Below are 21169 nucleotides of genomic sequence, written 5' to 3'. Positions count from 1 at the left end.
TAGATGGTGCCCAGCCCTTGCTTAAGGATGTTGCTTAATCGTTTGGACAAGGGCGTGGTCAGGATTGAGGATGGAGGTACCTGGGCACTATGCCGAGGCTGCAAACTCCTTAGCTCCAACCCTGCTAGTGGCGAGACCCCAAAACCACCCTCTTCATTTGCCAGGCAATCATGCCGAGCCCTAGATCCCCAGAGCACCGCCAGAGTCCATCAGTCTTGGGGTGTGATATGCCGTGGCAATTCTAGGGGTGAGACACCCAGCCCAGATGGGCAGCAGCCCTGCAGCACCTTTCAGTCTGAGCCAGATGGACCAGCACAGGAGGTCCGTGAGCCTTCTGCATGCTGCCCCGAGCCTGGGAAACTGCAGGCAAATCCTTGCCACAGGCTGCCTAAATCTCTGTGTCCCTGCAGCACTGGGACCAAGCTACACAGAGCAGCTTCCTGGGAGACACTAGGGCCTGATGCCCTGGCGGGGGCATAGTGGGCTCATGTAGTTGTTGACCTTTTCTGCTGGAGAGCATGAGCAGTAGCAAAGCAGAGTCCCGAGAGCTGGTGCTAACTGATAGCACCAGTGAGACACACAGTGTTATTCTGATCCTGGTGCTCCAGCATGAATCAACCATGTATGATCCCTAAGTACCAAGCTGCCATGAGAAGCTGTGGGTGTCCCATCCCTGGAAGTGTTCAAGGCCAGGTTGGATGGGACTTTGAGCAACCTGGTCTAGTGGGTGGCATCTCTGCCCATGTCAGGGGAGTCAGAATTAGATGATCTTTATGGTCCCTTCCAACCCAAACCATCCTGTGATTCTATGGCCTGTAACGGGATCTGCCACCTCCCTGTGTGCAGGTGTGCAGAGGGCAGTGAAGAAGGCACTCTGGGGATACTTCACTGACATCGTGGCTGCTCCTGGCTGCTCCCACCTGCTCCCTGCATGGACACAGCCCTGGTGGTAAGCCCCCACAGCATGTGCTGAGGCAGCACCCCTCCCCTTGAGGCTTGACACCTCTCCCACTGTGCCGTTCTCTCTAGCACACTGCTGAACATGCCTGTTTTAGCAGCTTCTCAGACAGAAAAAGCAACCTGCAATTGCATAAACAGTGATTAACTTGGGGCATCACCGACACCATGGCTCCAGCATGTCGAAGCCCAGTCTGGCCCACGTGCAGGGGCCAGCAGCAGGAATGGCAGTGGCATAGACAGGGTCTTACGGTGCTCCTGGAAAGATGGTGTGGCCAGGAAATGTACCATCAGGAGGGCACGATGGGGACCTCTCACTGGATGAAGTGGATGAGCCAAGGGGGAGAATGCTCTGTGGGCCTCCCCAGCAAGCCCAGGGAGGCTGGTGGGCCTGAGCAGGAGCTATTAGGGTTTGATACCCCAAGGGAGGGATGTGTGGGGGTTGTTGGCCAAATTGCAGCCCCACAGATGGCTGGGCCAGGGAAGTGCTGGGGCCAGAAATCCCCTTATACCCAGGGGCCAGCCCACCCCCAGCACACTGCTTGTGGCAGAGACTGCCTGAAGTCCCGTTACAAACACCAGAGTCAGCAGATCCTCAGATACAGAAATGCCTTTATTTCTCCAGTAGCTGGAAGTGAAACCGTGAGGACAGAGGCTTTTTCTCACTGCTTCTTTACTTGTTTCGCATCAATGCACAAACACCGCTACCCTATGCCGTGTAGCATGGCTGCTGTTCCCTGGCTGTCTAGCACAGCACACCCACGCATCCCTGCTGCTGCGCCATGTGCAGCCTCCCCCAAATTAACAGCAGATCGCATGAACCAGCGATTTTTGGCTCCTGGGCTGTGAAGCACCGTGTGCCCCCCAGCAACCTGCCCCTCACCCAGGTGAGAGCAGAGCCCGTGGCGGGGATGCCAAGGGGGAAAACGCGGCATGTGGGACCCCCCAACTCCACCGCTGGAGCCTGCCGGGGTGGATACCGGCCGCGCCTCAGAGGGGCCCCTGGATCCAGCGGCCTTGGGGGTACCCTGGGGATTCCCACCCTGAGGGCTGCAGTCCCATCTGTCCGCTCTCACTCTGACTGCCCCGGTCCCCCTCGGAGGACTGGCTGCTGTCGGCGCTCCCGGGGCCGGGGTAGGGGCCGTGGGGGCCGCCCGCCCCGCCGAGGCTGTAAAAGGCCCGCTCGCGGACGTGGAGCTCGTCAGCGCGTTTCACCTGGTCCAGCTGCCTGCTGCGCCCCAGCGTCGCGAGCGTGCCCGGCGCCCCAGCCCCCAGCCTCCTGCCGTGGTGCCCGGGAATGCGGCCGCCCCCGGCCCCTGGCACTGCTGCCCCGCTCTCGCCGCCTCGGCCCCGCTCCCGGCCCCTGCCTGCTGCCGTGCTGCCCATGTCTTGCCCTGCCTGTGGAGTGGGGCTAGCCCCTGCTTTGATGGCCTGCGACCTGCCCCCAGCATTGCCATCATAGCCGCCAACACTGGTCTGGGCTCCGCTCGACGCCCAGCTGCTGGGTTTCCCACCTGGGGATGGTGCTTTGTCCGTCCTGGGTGTCTTGTCCAGCCCTGCTCCCCCCGGACGGACCCTCACCCCTGCCCCGGGCCGTCCCTTCACACGGGGGGGTTGGGAGGTGGCTGTCCCCACTTCCCCGCTCCCTCCCCTGCCCAGCACAGTGCTCACGCCTGCCTTGCGGCTGCTGGCTGTCACCGACAGGGTGGTGCGGTCCGCCTCGGTAGTGGCCAGGAGGATGCTGGCCCCTCCGGCTGGGACAGTGACAGCGGCCTCCGTGTTACCCCACTGGCGGGGGGTCGTGGTAGCCACATGTCCTGGCTTCCCCTTGAGCCTCTGCCCCTCTCCTCCCACCTCATCATCGTCTTTCCTACGGATGCTGGACACTGCGGGGCTGGTAATGTCACCACTAGTGACTCTCCAGGGGACAGGGGTTACCAGTCCTCCATCAACACCCATGGTGGTGGCACCTTTCTCATCCTCTCCAGTAGGACGGCCATCTCTGGGGCTGCTGGTGACACTGTCCCCACGGGTTGGGGTGGCTGTGGTGGCCGGTCGTTCAGGCTGGCTGTGAGCAGGGATGCTGTCATCGTCACCACCACTGGGTGTCGCAGTGACGCCCAGCCTGGGCAGGGGGCTGCCGTCATCCTCGTTACCCACTGTGGCACCGGCCTGGGTGGTTTCCTGCTCCCCCACGTGGATTTTGGCCCTCCCAATGAAGATGTTGACTTCGTCATCTTTGTCCGGAGAGACCTGGGTGAAGCTGGTTGCCCCGTCTGTGCTGCCCAGGCTCCCACGGGTGATGGTGACACTGCCCGAGTCAGGGATGTAAGCATATTCATTCACACCTGCGGTATCCACTTCGATATCCTCAGTCTTCTCAGTGACAGAGGACAAAGCGATGCCTCCTGTCCCTGTACCTCGCCTGACACCCTCCTGCCCTTGGCCAGAAACAGTGGCCTCCCCGCTGCCCTCATCCCCTGCCACTCTGGTGGTAGGGGCCCTCCCCCTCCCGGCAGTCATGGCGCCCTCCGCTGGAACCACTCGGGGGGCACCGTCATCCTTGTCCTCACTCTTGACACTGGACCTATTCCCCACCACAACCTGACTGGGCCGTTCACCCTGAGGAAGAATGGGAACACCGCCATCAACTTCCACCACCAAATCCAGATCGCCACTGCCCTCTGAGCTGGACAGGGTGGGACCTGTGCCACCGCCACTGCCACGTGCTCGCGTGCCAGTGCCAGGATGAGGACTGGGACCGTCCCTGCCAATGCCCGGGGTGCTGTGGTTTTCAGCCTTGAGGACAATCCCATACTCAATTACTTCAGTGCTGCTGTTGTCACTGTGTTCTGGGGCTGTCCTGGCCTCTGGTGGCTCCCGCCGGGCATTGTCCTCATCCAACCGGTGGCTGGGGATGATACTCTGGTGGTCAGCCTCTTCTTTCTGTGCAGTACACACAATTGAGAGGTCAGGGCCAGCGTGGTGATGGATGGCTGCTGGGGGCACTGCAGCTGGGCCAGGGTCCCACAGTGTCCCCTGGCCACCTCCTCACCTTTATCTGTGTCTGGTTCCTCCGTGTTGAGAATAAGTAGACGTATTTGAAAATGTAGAAGCCATGCTTGGCGTTGCATCCTTTCAGAAGTATCTGGTGGGGAAGAAAAAAACGAAAGCCACAATTTTCTTATGAAATGCATTGGCAAGAGTTCCTCTGTCTGTGCCTGGGACTGCAGTAGGGTCCCACTGGTAACCACTGAGGTTGTGGCAGGATGTGGCAGAGGGATACCTACCCGGTGCTGTCCCACACAGTTCCCAGCAGCTCTCCCAGGCAGCGGCCGTGGCACCTGTGGGCAGCAAAACACAGGCAAGAGCTGAGGCATCAAACACTGCCCCAGAATCCAGGCAGCTGCCAGTGTCCACTGCTGGCCACCCAGTGTTCAGGGAAGGGTGGGAAAACTGCACTGATAAGCCAATACATTTGCAGGCACTACCTGGGGTACTGACTTAAAGACAGCCATAGTAGGAAAGGTCAAAACCCCATTTCCAGGGTCCAAAAAGTATTGTGAATTTTTCTGCAGCATGATTGTATTGCATGCTAGTTCTCATAGGGTATTTTTGGTCTGCAAATAACCTTTTCCTGGAGTCTGCTGCAGAGTATTTTACTGCAGAGCATTTTTAATACACAGCACCATTGCTCACACCAGAATGCTCCAACTTACTGCTTGGATCTGCCTGTGATGGGAATCCAGAGCTGGTTAACTGGTGGTGTTTCCCAGTATTTAGTGGGCAACTGAGCAGCAACCTCTGTGCCCGCACAGCCAGGTTTCTGTACATGCTTGCAGGCTTCCAGCTCTCCCTGATTATCCTGGCATCTTTTGAAGGGTATTGGCCAATGCATCCCTCAGGATTGGGGGACCTGCTGTTGGGAGCATCCTGTGAGTCCCACAAAGCCATTTCAGGCATTCCCTATGTGCCATAGAGAGAGATGACCCCATGGAGGGGAGTCCTCTTTGATTTCAGCAAAATTAATCACTGAAACATCCCAAGCCCAGCTGAAGGGTCAGAAACACACCCCAAAGTATGGAATATTCCTAGGTTGTTCCATTGTTTGTGAACAGTACCAAAGGTCGAATTACAGCTCTGGTTACACAGCATAGTATTAACTCTCTTCTGTGCCCCTATCTGAAAAGCAAATCTGTGCTGATTTATTGCCTTCCCCTGGGCTGCCCCGCTACAGACCAGGTTGTGAGAGCTTGCTCTGGGGGGTAGAAGACACACAGGAGGGGCCTATCCCTCAGGGAAATGGGATTTGGGAGAGGCCCATCCCTCAGGGAAATGGGATTTCCCTCTTCCATACCCTGACAAAAAAGCAAGCCTTTTCTAGGAGCAGACTTTCAGTCTACCTGTGTATTTAGTATGCTGAGCAACAGTTATGCAGGACAAAAATGGTTGCTAATATATTCATCTTAGTTTGACCATTTTTTAGTTAAATCTCTCAAAATTTCACATTAGGAGAGATGGAAAATAATTGAGGGTGCCTCTCTGACCGCTGTTACCCACACGGGTAAGATGAGCATCCTTCCCGCACCTCTTTTCCTGTGGCTTGGCTCAGCCTGTTTCTAGGCCAAAAGCACTGGGCAGAGCCCAGATCCACAGAAATCCAGGGAAAGAGGTACAGCCACCCAGACAGGCTCTTGTGCAATGTCCTGATTGCTAAACTGAAGGGACATGCTCAGCCACCTCGGGGCTAATATATATTTTTCCTGCTGGGCTCATCTCTGCTGTTGACCTTAATCCCCTTCCCAAGCACCAGTGGTGGTGTACACAGCTACAACCCGTAGTTGCTGAAAGCATGCAGGGATGCACCAGGTAGTACGCCTCACACTTCCAGCAGCATGTTGGGAATCCAGGAAAAGCCATACTTACAGGTGTGGCGAGGGCTGTGCTGAGCAGGCACAGGCACAGGCACAGGCAGACGAGGGATATTTGCATCTTGGGCTGCTCCTGGAGGCACAAAGTGAAGCATCGCTGGAGTTTGTCTTCCTGGGACTTGTGGTCCTCAATAGTCCTGGTTAGCAGCAACCTCAAAGCTCCCACTATCCCAAAGCTCCCATGGCAGTATGGTCCAGTGACCCCAGCTTTTCCCAGGCTTTGCGGTGGCCCTTGGCAGGGTCCTGCCTCTCTGCATGTCTTGCAGCAAGGCCAATGCTCTTGCCATGTGCTTAGGGCATGGCCAGCAGCTCCGAGTGGGCACTCTGACACCAGCCATTAAAGATACCTAACTCTTTCTGTCAAAGCAGCTTGGGTGGATATTTGCAATAAATGATCCCCCAAAGTTGCTGCAAGCTAAGCCATTCATAAATCCAAATTAAGGAAGTGGCAGGCTTTTACAGCATTGATAAATGGCAGGAGGCAATAGCTCCATTGGGCAATAATTCTCATTTCATCGGACCTCCCTGGCTTGGGCTTGCAGGTGCATCCCAGAGACTATTTTCAGCCATACCAGCATTTCTACAGGAAGCACCAGAAGGACATTCATGCACAAGGATCAGCACTACAAAGCAATGTAAGCTCAAGAGATGTGCACAGCCAAAGATCGGGATGTCTCCATCCCCACTGTGGCTTGCCTAGAGTGAAAGCAGGAGAATCCCTGCTCAGGGGTAGCAGAGCTGAAGGGTTAGAGAGATACAGGGCAGGAAGCTAGGTAAGAAGATTACCTTTCCCCGTTGGAGGCAGGTCCCAGTGGAAGACAGTGGAGCCTGTGCCCACTTTGCTGAAATTTAAAGTTGGCCCCGGGTGCGCAGAACCAATCAGCTCCTGCCCAAGGACATTTGTCAGCTCTGGCAGCACCCGCAGATAACCAGGGGGAGTAATTTCCAGCTAAAAATGTGTTTGTGGTGAAAGACAGCTATCAAATGTTCCACCTGGCTGGATAAACAGAAAGCACAGTTTATAAATATCTGTTCTGAAGGCAAAATTGCTCGATGATTAGTGCAGATCTTAGTGTGGCACATGTCCAGCTTGGTTATTGATAAGAGAGTGTGCAGTAGGTCTTGGCTTGCTCACTGTGACCAACATGGGAAAGCCGGCAGGGCTGCAGAAAGGGAAGGGCAATATCCAGAGCCAGGCCTGGTTCTGGCCCTTTGGCACAGAAGGGCAGTATTGGCCAAGCTGAGAGCCACCATCATGCTGTGTCTTCTGACAGTTGCTTTTTGGGTTTCAACCTCAACCCCTCCGAGCTAAACCTGTGCAAGTGCAAAGTAGAAGAGTGGCAAAAAAAGGAAAAAAAAAAATCTGTTTTTCCATGCACTGCTTGCACAGGTCCTTTTGAGCCCAACTTCATGATGAAGAAGTGCTACAGGGGTGTGCATGATGTACAAACCCTCCTCCCCCCCACCTCTAGTTTTGGTGTCATTGCTGATTACCGACGCCCTTGCCAAGAAGGGTTCCCACTGCTGCAGCCAGTCTGGCTCAGGCACTCACTGTGGTGGTGGTGACAGCAGCTGCCATCCCACTCCCCACTCTGTTCTAACCCAAACCCCAGGAGATGGCATGACTGCTGCATTATCACCAGAAACGCTTAAACCATCAGCATCCAGCCTTGAGCAGGAGCAATTCCCAGAGCCAGCAGGAAACTGACGCTTGCCCACCGGCCAGGGAGCAGCAGTCGGATGCCACCGCACAGGGCAGCCAGCCCATGTGCCTTGGCTCCTGGAGGAGAGCGTTTGCCAGGTGCCTGGGGGGCTGACGCACATGGGACTGGGCTACACGCCCTGTGGGAGCAGGACCCAGCTCCTGGCAGTTCCAGAGCCCTTTGTCCATGCTGGTTCCCTGACGTCTCTGGGCACCCCCTGGGGATGTGGATGATGGGAGACTTGAGTCCCCCCACCAGCCATGAGCGCATGCAGGGCTCCCCAGTGCCACCATAGGGATTTGTCCCCATGGGTGCCTATGCTGCAGGCAGCACATCCTGCCTCTCCAGCAACCGCAGCCTGGCTTTGGCACACAGAAGCAGTTTTGTACAATGGCCAGCAACTTGCTGTTGTGAGAATGGACTAGTTCTGCAGTTGGACCTGCAGCAGGAGCTGAACTCAGGTTCCCTTCCTAGGACTGCAAGAGCAGCACAGTACCTGCCATAAACTGTGCATAATGGCCATCACTATTCCCAAATGGTGGCATCTCTCTGGAACCCAGTGGGATTTATTCCATCCCTATCTGTAATGCAGATCTCCAGTTGGCCAGGAACACACTCCTGTTGAGGAGTGACCCTGACCAGGGATCTTGAGGACTCCCAGCCAGGCATCCCCATCAGTGATGTAGGAGGGAAGTAGCTGCACCACTGTCACTGTGACAGCCCTACCTTGTTTTGGGAATGAGGCTGTGTGACAGGGACATTTTGGGCTGAAGTTCTGGTGTTCAAACACACATCCAAGTTTACAGGAGTGTGCATCTATAGCTAGTGATGTCCAGAAAAAGAAATTAGTGTTTTTACCCTTATTGATATTGCCTGGCATGTGGTCAGGCCATGGGAGGCATGTTACCAAGGAATGCAAGATGTGGTAAAATTATCATTGCTCAAGTATTGGAAATTCACATCAACTCTACATAAAACATGTTTGTAATCCCACAGCAGTGTCCCTAAGAGCACCCTTTCATTTTTCAGAGGGGACTCTACAGAGGCTTTCCAAGTTAGCCTTGGTGTTCCTCCCTCCTTTCCTGTGCATCTGAGCTGGAATAATGAGATTCAGCCCTAAGCATCATGGACAACTGTAGCCCCTCAGCCCCTCACCAAGTGCTGTGCTGCCCAACTGACCCCAGCAAATTTGGCAGCAAACCTTTTGTCACCAGCAGGCTCAGTTCAGTTGCTTTATTTCATTTCATTTCACTTTGCAAGATACAAAATAAAAAAGCCTGGAACGGAGCCAGTGCACATGGCAAGCTGCCTGGCATCTCCTCTGGCATGCAGTGGCTGCAGGGAGCCTTCGGATGCACCTTCCTGAGTGGGCTGGGGCAGGCAGGAACAGCACCAGGGCTGCCCCCCTGCTCACTGGTTGTAGTAGTAATCCTGGCCATACACATCGTATCCGTGCCCTTTGTAGTAGCCGTACTCATCCTCGTAGGCCCGGTAGCTGTCCCCGCGTGCATACTCATCCTGTTCCTCATACCCGCCCTCCGTGGTGCCCTCGTCCCCCCGGCCGTAGTCCCTGGCCGTCACATCGTACTCCCACAGCTCCCCAGCTGTGGTAGCATCTGTGGTGGCATCTGTGGTGGCATCTGTGGGTCCCCCATCAACCATAGTTGTCCCCTGGGTCAGACCATCTTCACTGGTAGTGCTGGCAATGGTGGTGGCTTCGGTTTCCTCTTCCTCCTCCTCCTCTTCCTCTTCTTCTTCCTCCTCCTCCTCCTCTTCCTCCTCTTCCTCAGCTTCACCAGTGCCCTCCTCAGCCACTGCTGTGCCATTGCCATGAGGTCCAATACCCTCTGTGGTATTGGTGCTTGTGCCATTGACACCATTCTCGCTCTCATCTACTTCTTCTTCCTCCTCTTCCTCCTCTTCCTCCTCATTCTCATCACTGTCTTCATTTTCAGAGTCTTCCCCCTTGCTGGCAGTCCTCTGCCTGATCCCTTTCAGGGTCTCTTGGCAGCCCTTGCCCTGGCAGAGGGAAGACAGCACAGCATTACTGGGGTGTCAGGAGGCTGCACCTCCATGTGGCAAGGGGCAGGTATGGGCACAGCTGAGCATCCCCCCACACCTTGCATGGCAGTACTCTCTTTTTGGGGTACCCCTTCCAACCCCAAGTTAATGACCAGAGCCTGGTCCAGCTGTGGGTATTTCCACAGCAGCCCCCCAAGCAGAAACAGGGTGCAGGGCATCCCACGGGTGCAAGCAAACATGCAGTGAACAGATCCCTCCCCACAGGAGCTCCCCAAGCCACACCTGCTGGGGGGATGTGACGTCTCCTCCCAGTGCACCCTGGCAGTCCCCAGGGGCTGCTCTGGCGGGGTGTCCAGCTGCCTCAGTGCCAGCATGAAATGGCTCCTGCAGGGACAGAACAGGGCAGAGGGTCAGAAGCTGGAGTGGAGCGCAGGCCTCCCAGCAGCGAGAGGGGTACGCAGCATCCACACCCAGCATTTGGGCATTGCTCCGAGTTCCCTGCTTTCCCACAGGTCTTGTTCCAGGCTGAAATGGAGAAGCTGCAGCAGGGCAGCTGGAGCCGTGCAATTAAGTGGTGGTGGCTGGAGCTGGGTGTTCCCATTCTGGCTTTGTGTTTTGCTTTGCAAAGCATCTAAAGGTTTTCTTCTGAAGTTACCTCTCCCAGTTTCCAGTAAACAAAGAAAGCCACAGGCACACTACATGTGGACACGCTGCACATCATGTGTGGATGGTCAGTGAGAGTGTGATGGCTCAAAGGCAGGCGTGAGCCCAAACCCCACCAGCAATCAGCCATCAGCAATGCTTGGCCCCAGAGATCAGCAGCACAGCAGGGCTCTCAGTGGGATGCCTGGCTAAAAAAAGGTGAGGAATGAACCAAATGCAAACAGAGCCTGGAGCAGCCACTGAGGAACTGGTGGGGCAGTTCACCCAGTGCCCAGCCTGGGAGGAGGAGCATGTTGCTACCAGCAAATGAGCCCAGCCATGGCAGGGAGATGTAAGGTCAGTGTCATCACCACCTTGGGCAATCCTCACTGCTCACATGCCAAGACCAAGGACACCTACCCTGGCATTTTGGGCCACCTCAGACCTTGGAACACTGACAGGTGCACCTGATGGCAGAGAAAACCCAGGCTGCTCTCCTCTCCAAAAGGAGAGCCATCAAATTGCACGGTGCAGCCAGCTGTGCCAGTGGGAGCGATGTTCCCCATCCAGCAGCCACTATAGCAGTGCTCTTTACATACCTATAACTGACCTTGGGGCCTTTCAGCATGATTCCTCTTGCTGACCACCCTGACAGTGAAGGTACATCCCTGCCTAGGAACAGCCACTGCTCTGGTGCTCTCCAAACGAAAAGGGCAGACCCAAACAGTAGCTACATTCCTGCATATCACTTAATTTCTTCCTGAGACATGAAGTTCCACCTTCTGCTGCCCATCCCACTACTCAAATTTATCCCTAGAGATTGTAGTGGTAGGGGAGAGGAACAGGCAAAATGGGGCAAATTGCAGGGAGGTGCCAGGGTTGGCACAGGGGCCACCCCATACTGTATCCCAACCCTGGACTGGTCTCCAAAGGGGAATTTAAAACTAGAATCCCAGGTTTTCATTAAATAACTTTTGAAAAAGAAAAAAATAAAAGACTTGATTAGGTCTGATACACAGGTTTCCAAGCATACCTGAACCCTATTTCAAAATGTCTGTGTGCCTGAGACCACTGGATAATTTTTGAGCATTTGTAGCCCGAGGAGACACAAAAGATTTTTGCAACCCCTTGCATTTAATTTTGGACCTGGGTGACTCTCACAACTACAGAGGTGCCCAAGCTTATACTGATCCAGCAGACAGGAGCAGCTTTATCATCTGACTGGTAAAAAATGTGTCTTTCCCAATATAGCATCAGTTTGTGTCACTCCACAGACACACATGCAGAGCTTAACAGGACTTTCCATAGGAATTTTCTCAGGGCTGTAAGGGCAACAGACCCTGAAAGAGGGAGGTAAGAGGAGTCCCTAACAGCACCTTCTTCCTTGTATGAACCTCCTTGCTTCTGTTCTTTGACCCGTCCTGCTCCTTTCTGAGCCACTGAAAATGGAAACCCAGAGAGTTTGTCTCAGAGTTGTTTGGTGCAACCCCCGCCCAGGAAGAAAAAGGAAAGAAAAAGGAAAGAAAAAGGAAAAAATCGACAAAAAAAATAATAAAACAAGCCCCAGAGTAGAAAATCCAGTTGTATCCAGAGTGCAAGGCTGTGGGCGGTCAGTGACCACAAATGCTGATGAGCAGAGACTACAAAACCAAAGAAAGTTCCCAAATTCCCGTATTTGTTTTGCAGGCTGCTGGTTTGCCATACTCACCCCCCCTTCCTCCTCCTCTGAGCCATCCCCCTCTTCCTCGGATGAGTCACTGCCCTAAGAAGAGGGAAAACCAAGTTGGAGGCAGGTGGGTGGGTTTTCAATGGTGTCATGAGTGCAATGTTCTGTGCTCAGGCCCATGGGCCAGTGCAAACAGGGCACAGACTGTGCCCCCATCTCATTTGGGCCAAAATCTCTGCATTTGGAGGGCGGCGAAGCAGCAGCAACTCCTCAGAAGCACCCACCTGGTACCGCCGCTGCGGGGGATACACGTAGATATATCTGTACAGGTAATGCCGGTGCCGGCTCTTGAAAACCTACCAGGAGAAGGAGGGGGAAAATCCCATCAGTCTGGGGACCTGGGTACAGGAGCCACCAAAATGGGCCCTCCCTCAAGACCAGCCCGTGTGGGACAGGGCACGCAGGGTGGGGGAGACCCTACCGCGTTCTCTTCCGAGTCGTCCAGCTTGGGTCGCCGCAGCCAGCTCTTGACCTGGGGAAAAGGTGAGTTGGTACAAGCCCCACACCAGCCCCAGCGAGGCTGGGGGATCCCCCCTCACCTGGCACTCACCGAGAAGGCGCAGGCCATCCCCACCAGGCAGACGAAGACCAGGACACTCCTCATGGCTGCTTTCTCTGGGAACAGCGAAACACGTCGAGGGCTTGCTTTTCAGCTAGAAAGCACCGACACTACTCCAAACCATCCACATGTCTGTGTCCACGTGGGTGAGCGAGGAGAAGAAAGGCTGACCTCCAGCCACTTCTTGGTGCAGTCACCCAACCCCTCCATAGACCCAATTCCTTCTTTTCTTTTCTTTTCTTTTTCTCTTTTTTTTTTTTTAAAGATCAGCCTCAATTTCCATGAATACACATTGTTTTTTCTAGAAGCCACAAAATACCAGAAAAGCAAGTTTCACCATGTAGTGGACTCATCCTTTCCTGGAGCAGGACTACTCACTCCTGCTTCCCCATTGCCTTTGAGGGAGGGGAGAAAGCCAAGCCCCACTGGAGATGTAACAGGAGCAGCTGGGAGCACTGCTCACGGAGGCCTCCCTCCCACAGCTCCAAGATCTGCTCAGGCTCTGCCCAGGGAGCAGTGCTCCTGGGAATCACACCACAAACAGTTTAGCCTCACTGAGGAAAAACAAACGAGCAAACAAATAATGGAAATAATTGGCTTCTACAGCCTGCCATTGGCAAAAATAGCAGTGGCAAGGCACCAATGCAAAGAGCCCCCACAGGCACACCTGGAGGGGACTTGCCTCTGGGCAAGTCTGAGCTGCACACCCGAAGCACCAAAACACAGCCTGCTCTCCCCCATCAAGGAGCAAGGAGCACACCCAAACCTTCCAGCAGCACCCCAGCCTTCCCCCAGGGAGGGATGCTCCCAGCATCCCCCCAAGCTCAGCCAGGCCCACTGACCTTCCTTTTTCCTACCCTTCCTCTGCCTAAACTCAGCATCAGTTGAACTTGTGAGGAGTTGTTGTTACATATGTCTGTGCTTGAAGTTTCCCTATTTTTGCTTAACTCAGGCTAGAAAACAAGTGGCCACAAGCTTCCCTGACCTCACAGCAAGGCTCTGGATGCTCATCCCCTCCACCCAAGCGCTTCATGAAGCCACAGACCCGGGCAAGGAATAAAAGCAGCACCCTGTCCTGCCAGCAAGCTGAGCCCCTCCATCTCCCTGCAAAAAGCAGACAGCAATGCACAACCCAGCTGGGAAAAGCAGCAGCAAGCTTACCCTGCCCCAGCACCGAGAGCTACCCACGGAGTCAGCTGGCACAGATTTCCTCCTGCTGCTGCCCTGCTGGGATATAAGGTCTGGCTTTGCCCCCCCCAAGCCAGTCACCGCCCTGCCCAGAGTGACGCCAGCCCTCCAGAGTGCACCAAAAACCCTCCAAAACTTAAACGCTGGCAGATTTGGTGCACAAACATAGCGCCCCGTGTCGCTGCCAAACCCAGCAAGGTTTGCACCGCGCCGCTTAATTGAGGGTCTGGCCTCAGATGAGCGGCCGGGAGGCTGAGGGTACAATAACACTCTGGGTTTTAATTAAAATAAATATTGGGAAATCTGTTCCTGGGGGGTGTCCACCTCCATTTTTGGGAAATTCTGTCACTGTTTTTTCAAGTAGACAAAATGACCAACCTCAAAGGCCCGGCTCCATAGCCAGTTGGACAGAGCCATTAGACTGAAAAGAAAGCTAAATCCAAACAAATCCCTCTCCAGGATGCCTGCAGAGGCCTTGGTAAAGGCAGGGAAAGAAAAGGGGACTCAGATACAGGCGACACCTTTGAGAGCCATTTCTTCCACAGTGTTGCTACAAACTGCAAGTCTGCTTTTTTTCTAATGCCCGTCTAACTATGCAGACCCACACAGGGGCCAGCCCAGTCCCCTGCTCTCCAAAATCAGGCGTTGCCCAGTTGAAATCTGTGTTTGTCCCCAGCAAAGCAGAATAACTGCCTGGGATGGGGGGAAAAGTGAAAAAAACCCCACCCACATGTCTGCTCAAATCTCACTGGGGACTTTGGTGGCAGGATACAGCAAGCGGATGCTGCCCCGACACCCACCTCTGCAGGGATGTCTTTTCTCCTTTACCTATATTTATCATTTCCTGCTTGGATTTCAGCCACCCAGCTCTCCAGTGCACCTCTGCTGTCTCTTTCCCAGATTTTTCTTGCACTCAGCAAAGGCCCCTGAGCTCTTGCACATCTGGGCTGCAGCAGTTCAGGGAATGACTCCTTGCCGAATGCAGCTTTGCTTCCCACAGTGGTGAGGAGAACTGCAAATCCCACCTGATGCACCTACAGCCCTAGGAAAGGGAACAGTGATGCTGAAAAATAAATGCCTTCAGGCAGGTCTGTAATGGTCAGCCTAGCCAGTGGTAAAATTGAGGTTATTTAGGACAAAAAAATCCACTTTGCCATGAAAGACCTGAATGTTGCTTCTCAAAACTAGGCGTACAAACAGCCTCACCCTCAAGCAGGGGAGCCCAGCATTGACAGGTACATGACGGGGAGTTGATAATTGCTGATGGAACACTATACACATAATTTGTTTCTGGGGAGGGAGGGGTCCCCTCCATAGCCCCCCGAGGGTCCAGCAGCCCTAGCAGCAGGCTATGCCACATGCCCACCGTGCAACCCTGGGGCTGCAGGGCACAGCTGCCCCTGCCCCATGGGCTTCAAAGCCCATTGTGTCACTGTGAGGAGTCCTAATTATAAGGGAGGTCTGGAGCTGGCCATGGCTTTCAGCTGATGCCTCATGCCAGGAAAACCCACACCAAAAAAAAAAAAAAGAAAAAAGAAAAAAAAAAACCAGCCATGCAGTTTTTTGGTGCCAACACAGCAGCCTCTGATAAAGAGAGAGATGAGCATTGAGAAGATTCCTGTGTCCCCCCAGCTCCATGGGGCTGGAGCAGCTGGAGGGCCTGCCCTGCTGGGGGTGATACAGGGGGTTCAGGACAGAGACAGCCCTGCTTCCCATTGTCCCCTGCTGTCCTAAGCTGCCTGGCCCAGGAAAGCAGTGAGCATGTGCCCAGCTTTGAGCTTAAAATTTCACCAGGGCTTGGGAACAGAGAGTCCTGGTGGGAGGCAATTTTTAATGTAATTAAAGGGCTTCTGCTCCAGGCTGCTTAAAAAAAATATATGGAAAACTGACTATAAAAATACATATTTCACCCAAGATCCCTAAAAAGCACCAGGATAATTAATGTGTGCCCAAGTGCCTTGTGCAGCCAGCACCTATGTTTAGCTCCTGGAGCGGGTGCTGCCCGGGCAGGCCACCAGCAGCAGCAACCTCACCGGCTCCATGCCGGGAGACCAGCAGGGAACTCAGCAAGCACATCCAAAACATTTCCATTTTAATTTTATTTTCTATTATTACTTTAAAAAGCATCACATCACAGGCTTGGAGCATTGGTCTCTTAATGCTTTTGCAAGAACTCTGTCTCTCCAAGGCAGCAGGGCTTGGAGGGATCACCCCTTTGTCTGAAAGGTATCTGGTATTAAAAGTGATTGCAGACTCTGAAAGCTTTATGAAAATGATTTCACCTTGCTGGAAATAAAACACAGAACAGCTTATCTGCCTCCAAGGGATGGGGCTTTGACCAGCGTGGTCTAGTGGAAGGAGGGGTTTGCACCGGCCTCCGGCCACAGCTCAGTTCTGCAGCTGGGTGGGCTTGCACCCAGCAAGGGCACCTCGTACAGTTTGGGTATACTTGCCTCAGCCCCTGGGGACCTCAGGGTCAGAGTGTCCCTGTCTGGCACAGGCTGACATGGCTCCTAGGTCCAAATTTAATTATTATTTTTGCAGGGTAGTAAATGAGCAGAGCAGAGTGCTCCTGTCCTGCCCGGGTGCACTGCAGGGCTGAGGCTGCACCATCCTATTTCCACGCCCTGGAGCTATTCTGAAAGGAAACCTCAGGGCCAAAAATAAGTAAAGAAAACAAAACCAGAAGGACACTTTGAGCACGGCGGGAAGGGACCAAGGTGCTGTTGCAGCCAGGGAAAGGGGCACCCCTGCTATGCAGCTCTGTGCCCAGGGCACCCCCAAAATATGTACAGGGGGCACCTGAGGCTGAGTTTGCCCTGGCCTCCACCTCTCTCCACATGCTGTCAGGGACAGGAGTGTGTGTGCCATGGTCACCAGCTGGGGAGAGAAGTGATGAGCAAGAAGAGGGAGCAACAGTATGAGAATAAGGAATGCCTTTCTTTCTCCTTACCTCTCAGAACACAAACACAAATGCAAACCAGCATCAGCTGCACACACAGCTCGTTATTCTTTTGGCAACATCCAATTTTAGGATAAAAGTGTGAGGGGAGAATATCTGAAATGCACCATGTGTCAGTCTCCGTTACCAGTACACAACCTTTATATATTGGCCCTCTGCAACTAAATGTTTAGTATGATTTTCCTTTTTCTTTGAGCAGAAATCAGGAAAAGGAAATTAATTCTATTTACATTCCTGGCAAAATGCAGGTCAGGAGTAGCTCTGTAATGCGAGCACTTTGAAGCACCCTGAACTCTGGGAAAAAACCGCAGCAAATCACCAAGGCAAGGTGGCAGCGTTATCACAAATCCCAGACTCGCCACCACCCAGGCCCTCACATGTTTGAGCAATATCTGTATATTGGATCTCCTCAGGTTTTTTGTTTGTTTTTTTTTTTTTTCAGGAGCAAGAAACACCTCATCAGCCAGAGTAAGTTACCAGGTCTGGTCCCCCCACCTTTCTCTGCCTCCATCCACATGTGAGAGCTCTCAAACATATCCTCGGGAGAAAAAGCCAAATAAACCCCCCAAAATGCCCTATGTTCAGGAGCAGAGCAGGAAGACAGCCTGTGTTCATTGCAGAAGTAACAACCAACAGCCTGCACACGCAGCTCAGGAACTGAGCTCTCTAGCAAAGTTAAGTCAGTGTCCCTGGACCATCAGGCATCTGGATGGAGCGGAGGCACACTGCTTCAGTGCTGCACTAGTGATGGCTGCCTGCCTCCCAGGCTGCACACACTGCTCTAACCTGGGAAAAACCCTGAATCTGGGATTAAAAAGGTGCCACATGCAGCAGAGGCAGAGTGTGCTACGTGTGTCAGGAGGAACTGCTGCTCTTGTACATGTCATTTGTTATTGTGTACACCCAGGAGTTGCAGAAGAGTGATATATGTATCCACATATCATAGAATCACAGAATGCTTTGGATTGGAAGGGACCTTAAAGCTCATCTAGTCCCAAGCCCCTGCCGTGAGCAGGGACACCTCCCATTAGACCAGGTTACTCAAAGCCCCATCTGACCCGGCCTAAATACATAGAGAAGTATGTGTCTTCCACAAAAAGTACTCAGGCACTCATTTAATATTATAAAAAGGTGGCTTTGGAAGTTTTCACACTGTCATGAAACTCCTTTTTGCTCTGCAGGTGAAACAACATCCGGTCTAGGGCAGAAAGGGCAGGTGTTGCCTCTGCCCCCCACGTGCAGGTTCAGCCCCTGTGTTCAGTAACCTGATGCCTTCTGCTAAAACACAACAGCTCTTTGCAGCTTTGCATTTCAGGGTATAAAAATAGGAAAAAACTGAACTGCAAACCACTTGCTCACTCTGCAGCTTTAAGGTTTCTGTCATGAGTTTGGGGAGTGCAGTACAGGTGGATTTAAGGTTTCCATCATGAGTTGGAGGGTGCGGTACAGGTGGATGTTAACACTTGCACTTTATTTGTACCATCCTGTGGTGCCTGGCTCCTTGGGGCAGTGCTGAGGGGACCACAAAACTCCTGACATGGCTGAGCCAAGGCTGGGAAAGTTATTTGCCATCAAAGTGCATGGCAGTAAAGGGAGCTGGAAGAAAAATTTCCTGCGAGCATTTGAAAGGTTTGTAACATTTTGGGGTTTCACTGAGGTCAAAGGCTGTTTTCCCACATCTGGGATATTCTTTTGTTCAGATTGATGGCCTCGGTGATTCCGTCAGAGGTTTTTTCTCCCCATTGAAAAGGGCAGAGAAACGCAATCAAATTCTCGTGGCCGCACTTTGTGCTTGGAGAGGAGTGGTTCCCACCACAGAATTCCATCACAGGGGGCACAGAAGAGACGAGCCCATCAGACCTGAAGGGAGCCTACAAGAAAGAGGAAGAGAAATTTCTTACAAGGGCATGTAGTGACAAGATAAGGGGGGATGGCTTCAAACTGAGAGAGAAAAGGTTTAGATTTGGTCTTAGGAGGAAATTCGTTGCTATGAAGGTGGTGAGGCACTGGCACAGGTTGTCCAGAGAAGTCATAGGTGCCCCATCCCTGGAAGTGTTCAAGACCAGGCTGGATGGGGCTCTGAGCAACCTGGTCTAGTGAAATGTGTCCCTGCCCATGGCAGGGAGGTTGGATTGAGATGGGGTTTAAGGTCCTTCCCAACCAAGACCATTCTGTGATTCTATCATTGTTTCTTCCACGGATATTCCCATTTCTCTAAAGACAAACACAGGCCAAGGAAAAGCCCTGCAGCCAGCTGTGGAACTCAGATCACCACAGGAAGCCCAGGACATGTGCCTGCACTGTCAAAAAAGTCACTGCTGGATGGAGAGGTGGTCTGGAGGTGCAGAGGTCTCTCTGTTGCTCCCACCAAAGCCAGGAAAATAAGGGGGTTGAATAAGTGCACCTTGTGTGCCGTGGCTGCCCCAAGTTCAGCTGCCACAGCCAGGCTCAGCACTGCTGCCTCCCACCACTTCAGCCACACCAGCTCCTTATTAAAAATAGATTTTTTTCTTCTTGGAAAGGACAAAAAAAAAAAAAAAAAAAAAAAAAAAAACCAAACAAAAAAAAAACAACACAAGAAACCTTTCTTTTAAGATGATGCAAACTCATGTTTTCACAAACCCAAATGGATCCAAAAATACCTGCTTTAAACCCCAATGCTGATTTCTGGGTAAATCACTACATTCAGCTCTGGAGCCACCCCCAATGCACAAAGAGTGTCATGTGGGTGGATACTAAAAGCATACATTGACGTGGGCATTTTTTATCCCTGCCTAACCCATCAGGAAAACTGACCCTGACAACTTCATGGCATAATCATCTCGAAACTGGAGGCAGGAACATCTCCAGTGATGGCAAAGCCTGTGGCTGACCTCCCAGCTGCTTTTCCTGCCAGCTCAACAGCAGAGAGCAAGAGCTCTCCCCTCCACTGCTCACAGTGCACAGACACATGGCACGAAAACCAAATACATAAACTCCTAAAAATGCCTTCAAGTCCTCCAAGAGAGCATCTTTTAGTCACTCTCTCTCTGTCCATCCAAAACCTCACCCTGTGAAGTGCTGCCCACCATCAAGCCCTTCCAGATGTCAAGCAGGGTGGCCCTGCTCACACACAGATTAACAGCATTTAATAGGGATAGTCCAGTGCCACCAGTGTCCCCCAAAACCTTGCAGATGTCCTTGCCAGGTTCTGGGCACATCCCTGCATGGGGCCAACACGAGCGGCTCCCTCCCTGCGGCCAGGCAGGAGGTTTTCCCAGAGAAGGGCAATGCCCAGGAGGGATGGTGCCGTGGGAAGCTGTCCTGGCAGGACCGGCAGGCAGCAGCCAGCTCTGGCACCGGCTCCGTGGCTTTTGGGGAGCAGCCAGCCAGCGGGAGGCAAGCTTTGGGCACTGCTGGCCAGGACACGAGGGCAGCGGCAGCACGTCCCCGGGAAGGCACGTGAAGGGCACCCACGTGCGGGGCAGCACAGCCGGACACCCTCAGCCCTGTTGGCAGGGCACTCGTGCCTCCCGCTCAGAATAAACCCAGATCTCTCCAGTTTTTCTCTCCATGCACGAACTGAGGAGGACGGGGACACGCGGTCCCCTGCCCAGCTGTGCCAGGCTGCTCTGCACCCCAGCACCGCTCCCACAAGGATGAGGATGGACACAGGGTCATGCGCCAACTTGCAAGAAGCGATTTCCCCCCACCCCTGCTACGTCTCGACCGTCCTGCTCGCAGGCTGGGCTCACTGCAGAGCTGCACTCCTCTTCCTGGAGGGATCCGAAAAAAGCTGCTCCATCCCCACCCCCGCCAGCTGTCGCTAGGCAAATATCACCTCTGGCGGCCCCAGTGATGTGACCCAGCCCCGCGGCAGAGGCGGCACCAGAACGTGGCCGCTGCCTGAGCAGCAGCACCGCTTGCTGGACACGGGAGAGCTCACGGCCCTGCCCTGCCCCGCAGCGGCGCACACGCCGCTGCTGCAGCTTTAAACCACAGCCACAGGGATGCGCAGACCCAGCCCTTTTGGCTGCAGCCAAACCCACGCTTGATGTCTTTCACCCCACTGGTGGGGCTGCACACCAGAATTTTGGTTCCCATGACCCCGACAGGCATCGCCGCTATCACAGCGTCCCCAGCTACTTACACAATTGATCCGAGGGGTCCAAAAAATAAGGGCCAGGTCACAGCTGAGGTATTCACCGTGAAGTGGGGACTAGTGGGATGGAGAGTCAGGAAAGAGGCTCATTCCCAAGGCAGCAGCGTGGGGAAGCTGCAACTTTCAGAGCTGATCTCAGAGAGAAGCAAAAAAAGGTTACACAGGGTGAAAAAACCATGATTTCCACAAAAATCAGGAGCTGTTCAGCTACCAGCCTTCATAGTGGTGGAAACAGGCTACAAATTAAGTGTGGTTCTGCTAAAAGTAGCAAAAAATAATTTCGTTTTTTTACTGGTTCTTGAATTTGGTACTGCAATGCTCAGCAGTGACACCCCTGA

At 53.5% G+C, this 21169-nt stretch overlaps 2 protein-coding genes across 2 annotated transcripts; both read right to left on the bottom strand.

The window, feature by feature from the left end:
- Positions 1 to 1947: 1947 nt before the first annotated feature.
- Positions 1948 to 5949, bottom strand: LOC138108961 (ovocleidin-116-like). Its single transcript, XM_069012085.1, has 4 exons — positions 5884 to 5949; positions 4248 to 4301; positions 4013 to 4105; positions 1948 to 3903 (listed from the first exon to the last, which is right to left on the bottom strand). The coding sequence occupies exons 1-4, from the start codon at positions 5947 to 5949 to the stop codon at positions 1948 to 1950; spliced, it is 2169 nt and encodes a 722-aa protein (XP_068868186.1).
- Positions 5950 to 9001: 3052 nt separating this feature from the next.
- IBSP (integrin binding sialoprotein) lies at positions 9002 to 12585 on the bottom strand. The gene is made up of 7 exons (XM_069014861.1): positions 12532 to 12585; positions 12403 to 12453; positions 12206 to 12277; positions 11964 to 12017; positions 9896 to 9997; positions 9274 to 9610; positions 9002 to 9231 (listed from the first exon to the last, which is right to left on the bottom strand). Exons 1-7 carry the CDS (start codon positions 12583 to 12585, stop codon positions 9002 to 9004), a joined length of 900 nt encoding a protein of 299 aa, XP_068870962.1.
- Positions 12586 to 21169: the final 8584 nt, after the last annotated feature.

This window comes from Aphelocoma coerulescens, chromosome 4 (genome assembly GCF_041296385.1).
Source record: "Aphelocoma coerulescens isolate FSJ_1873_10779 chromosome 4, UR_Acoe_1.0, whole genome shotgun sequence".
In the NCBI taxonomy this organism is placed as follows: domain Eukaryota; kingdom Metazoa; phylum Chordata; class Aves; order Passeriformes; family Corvidae; genus Aphelocoma; species Aphelocoma coerulescens.
This window is presented reverse-complemented; position numbering and strand designations above follow the sequence as displayed.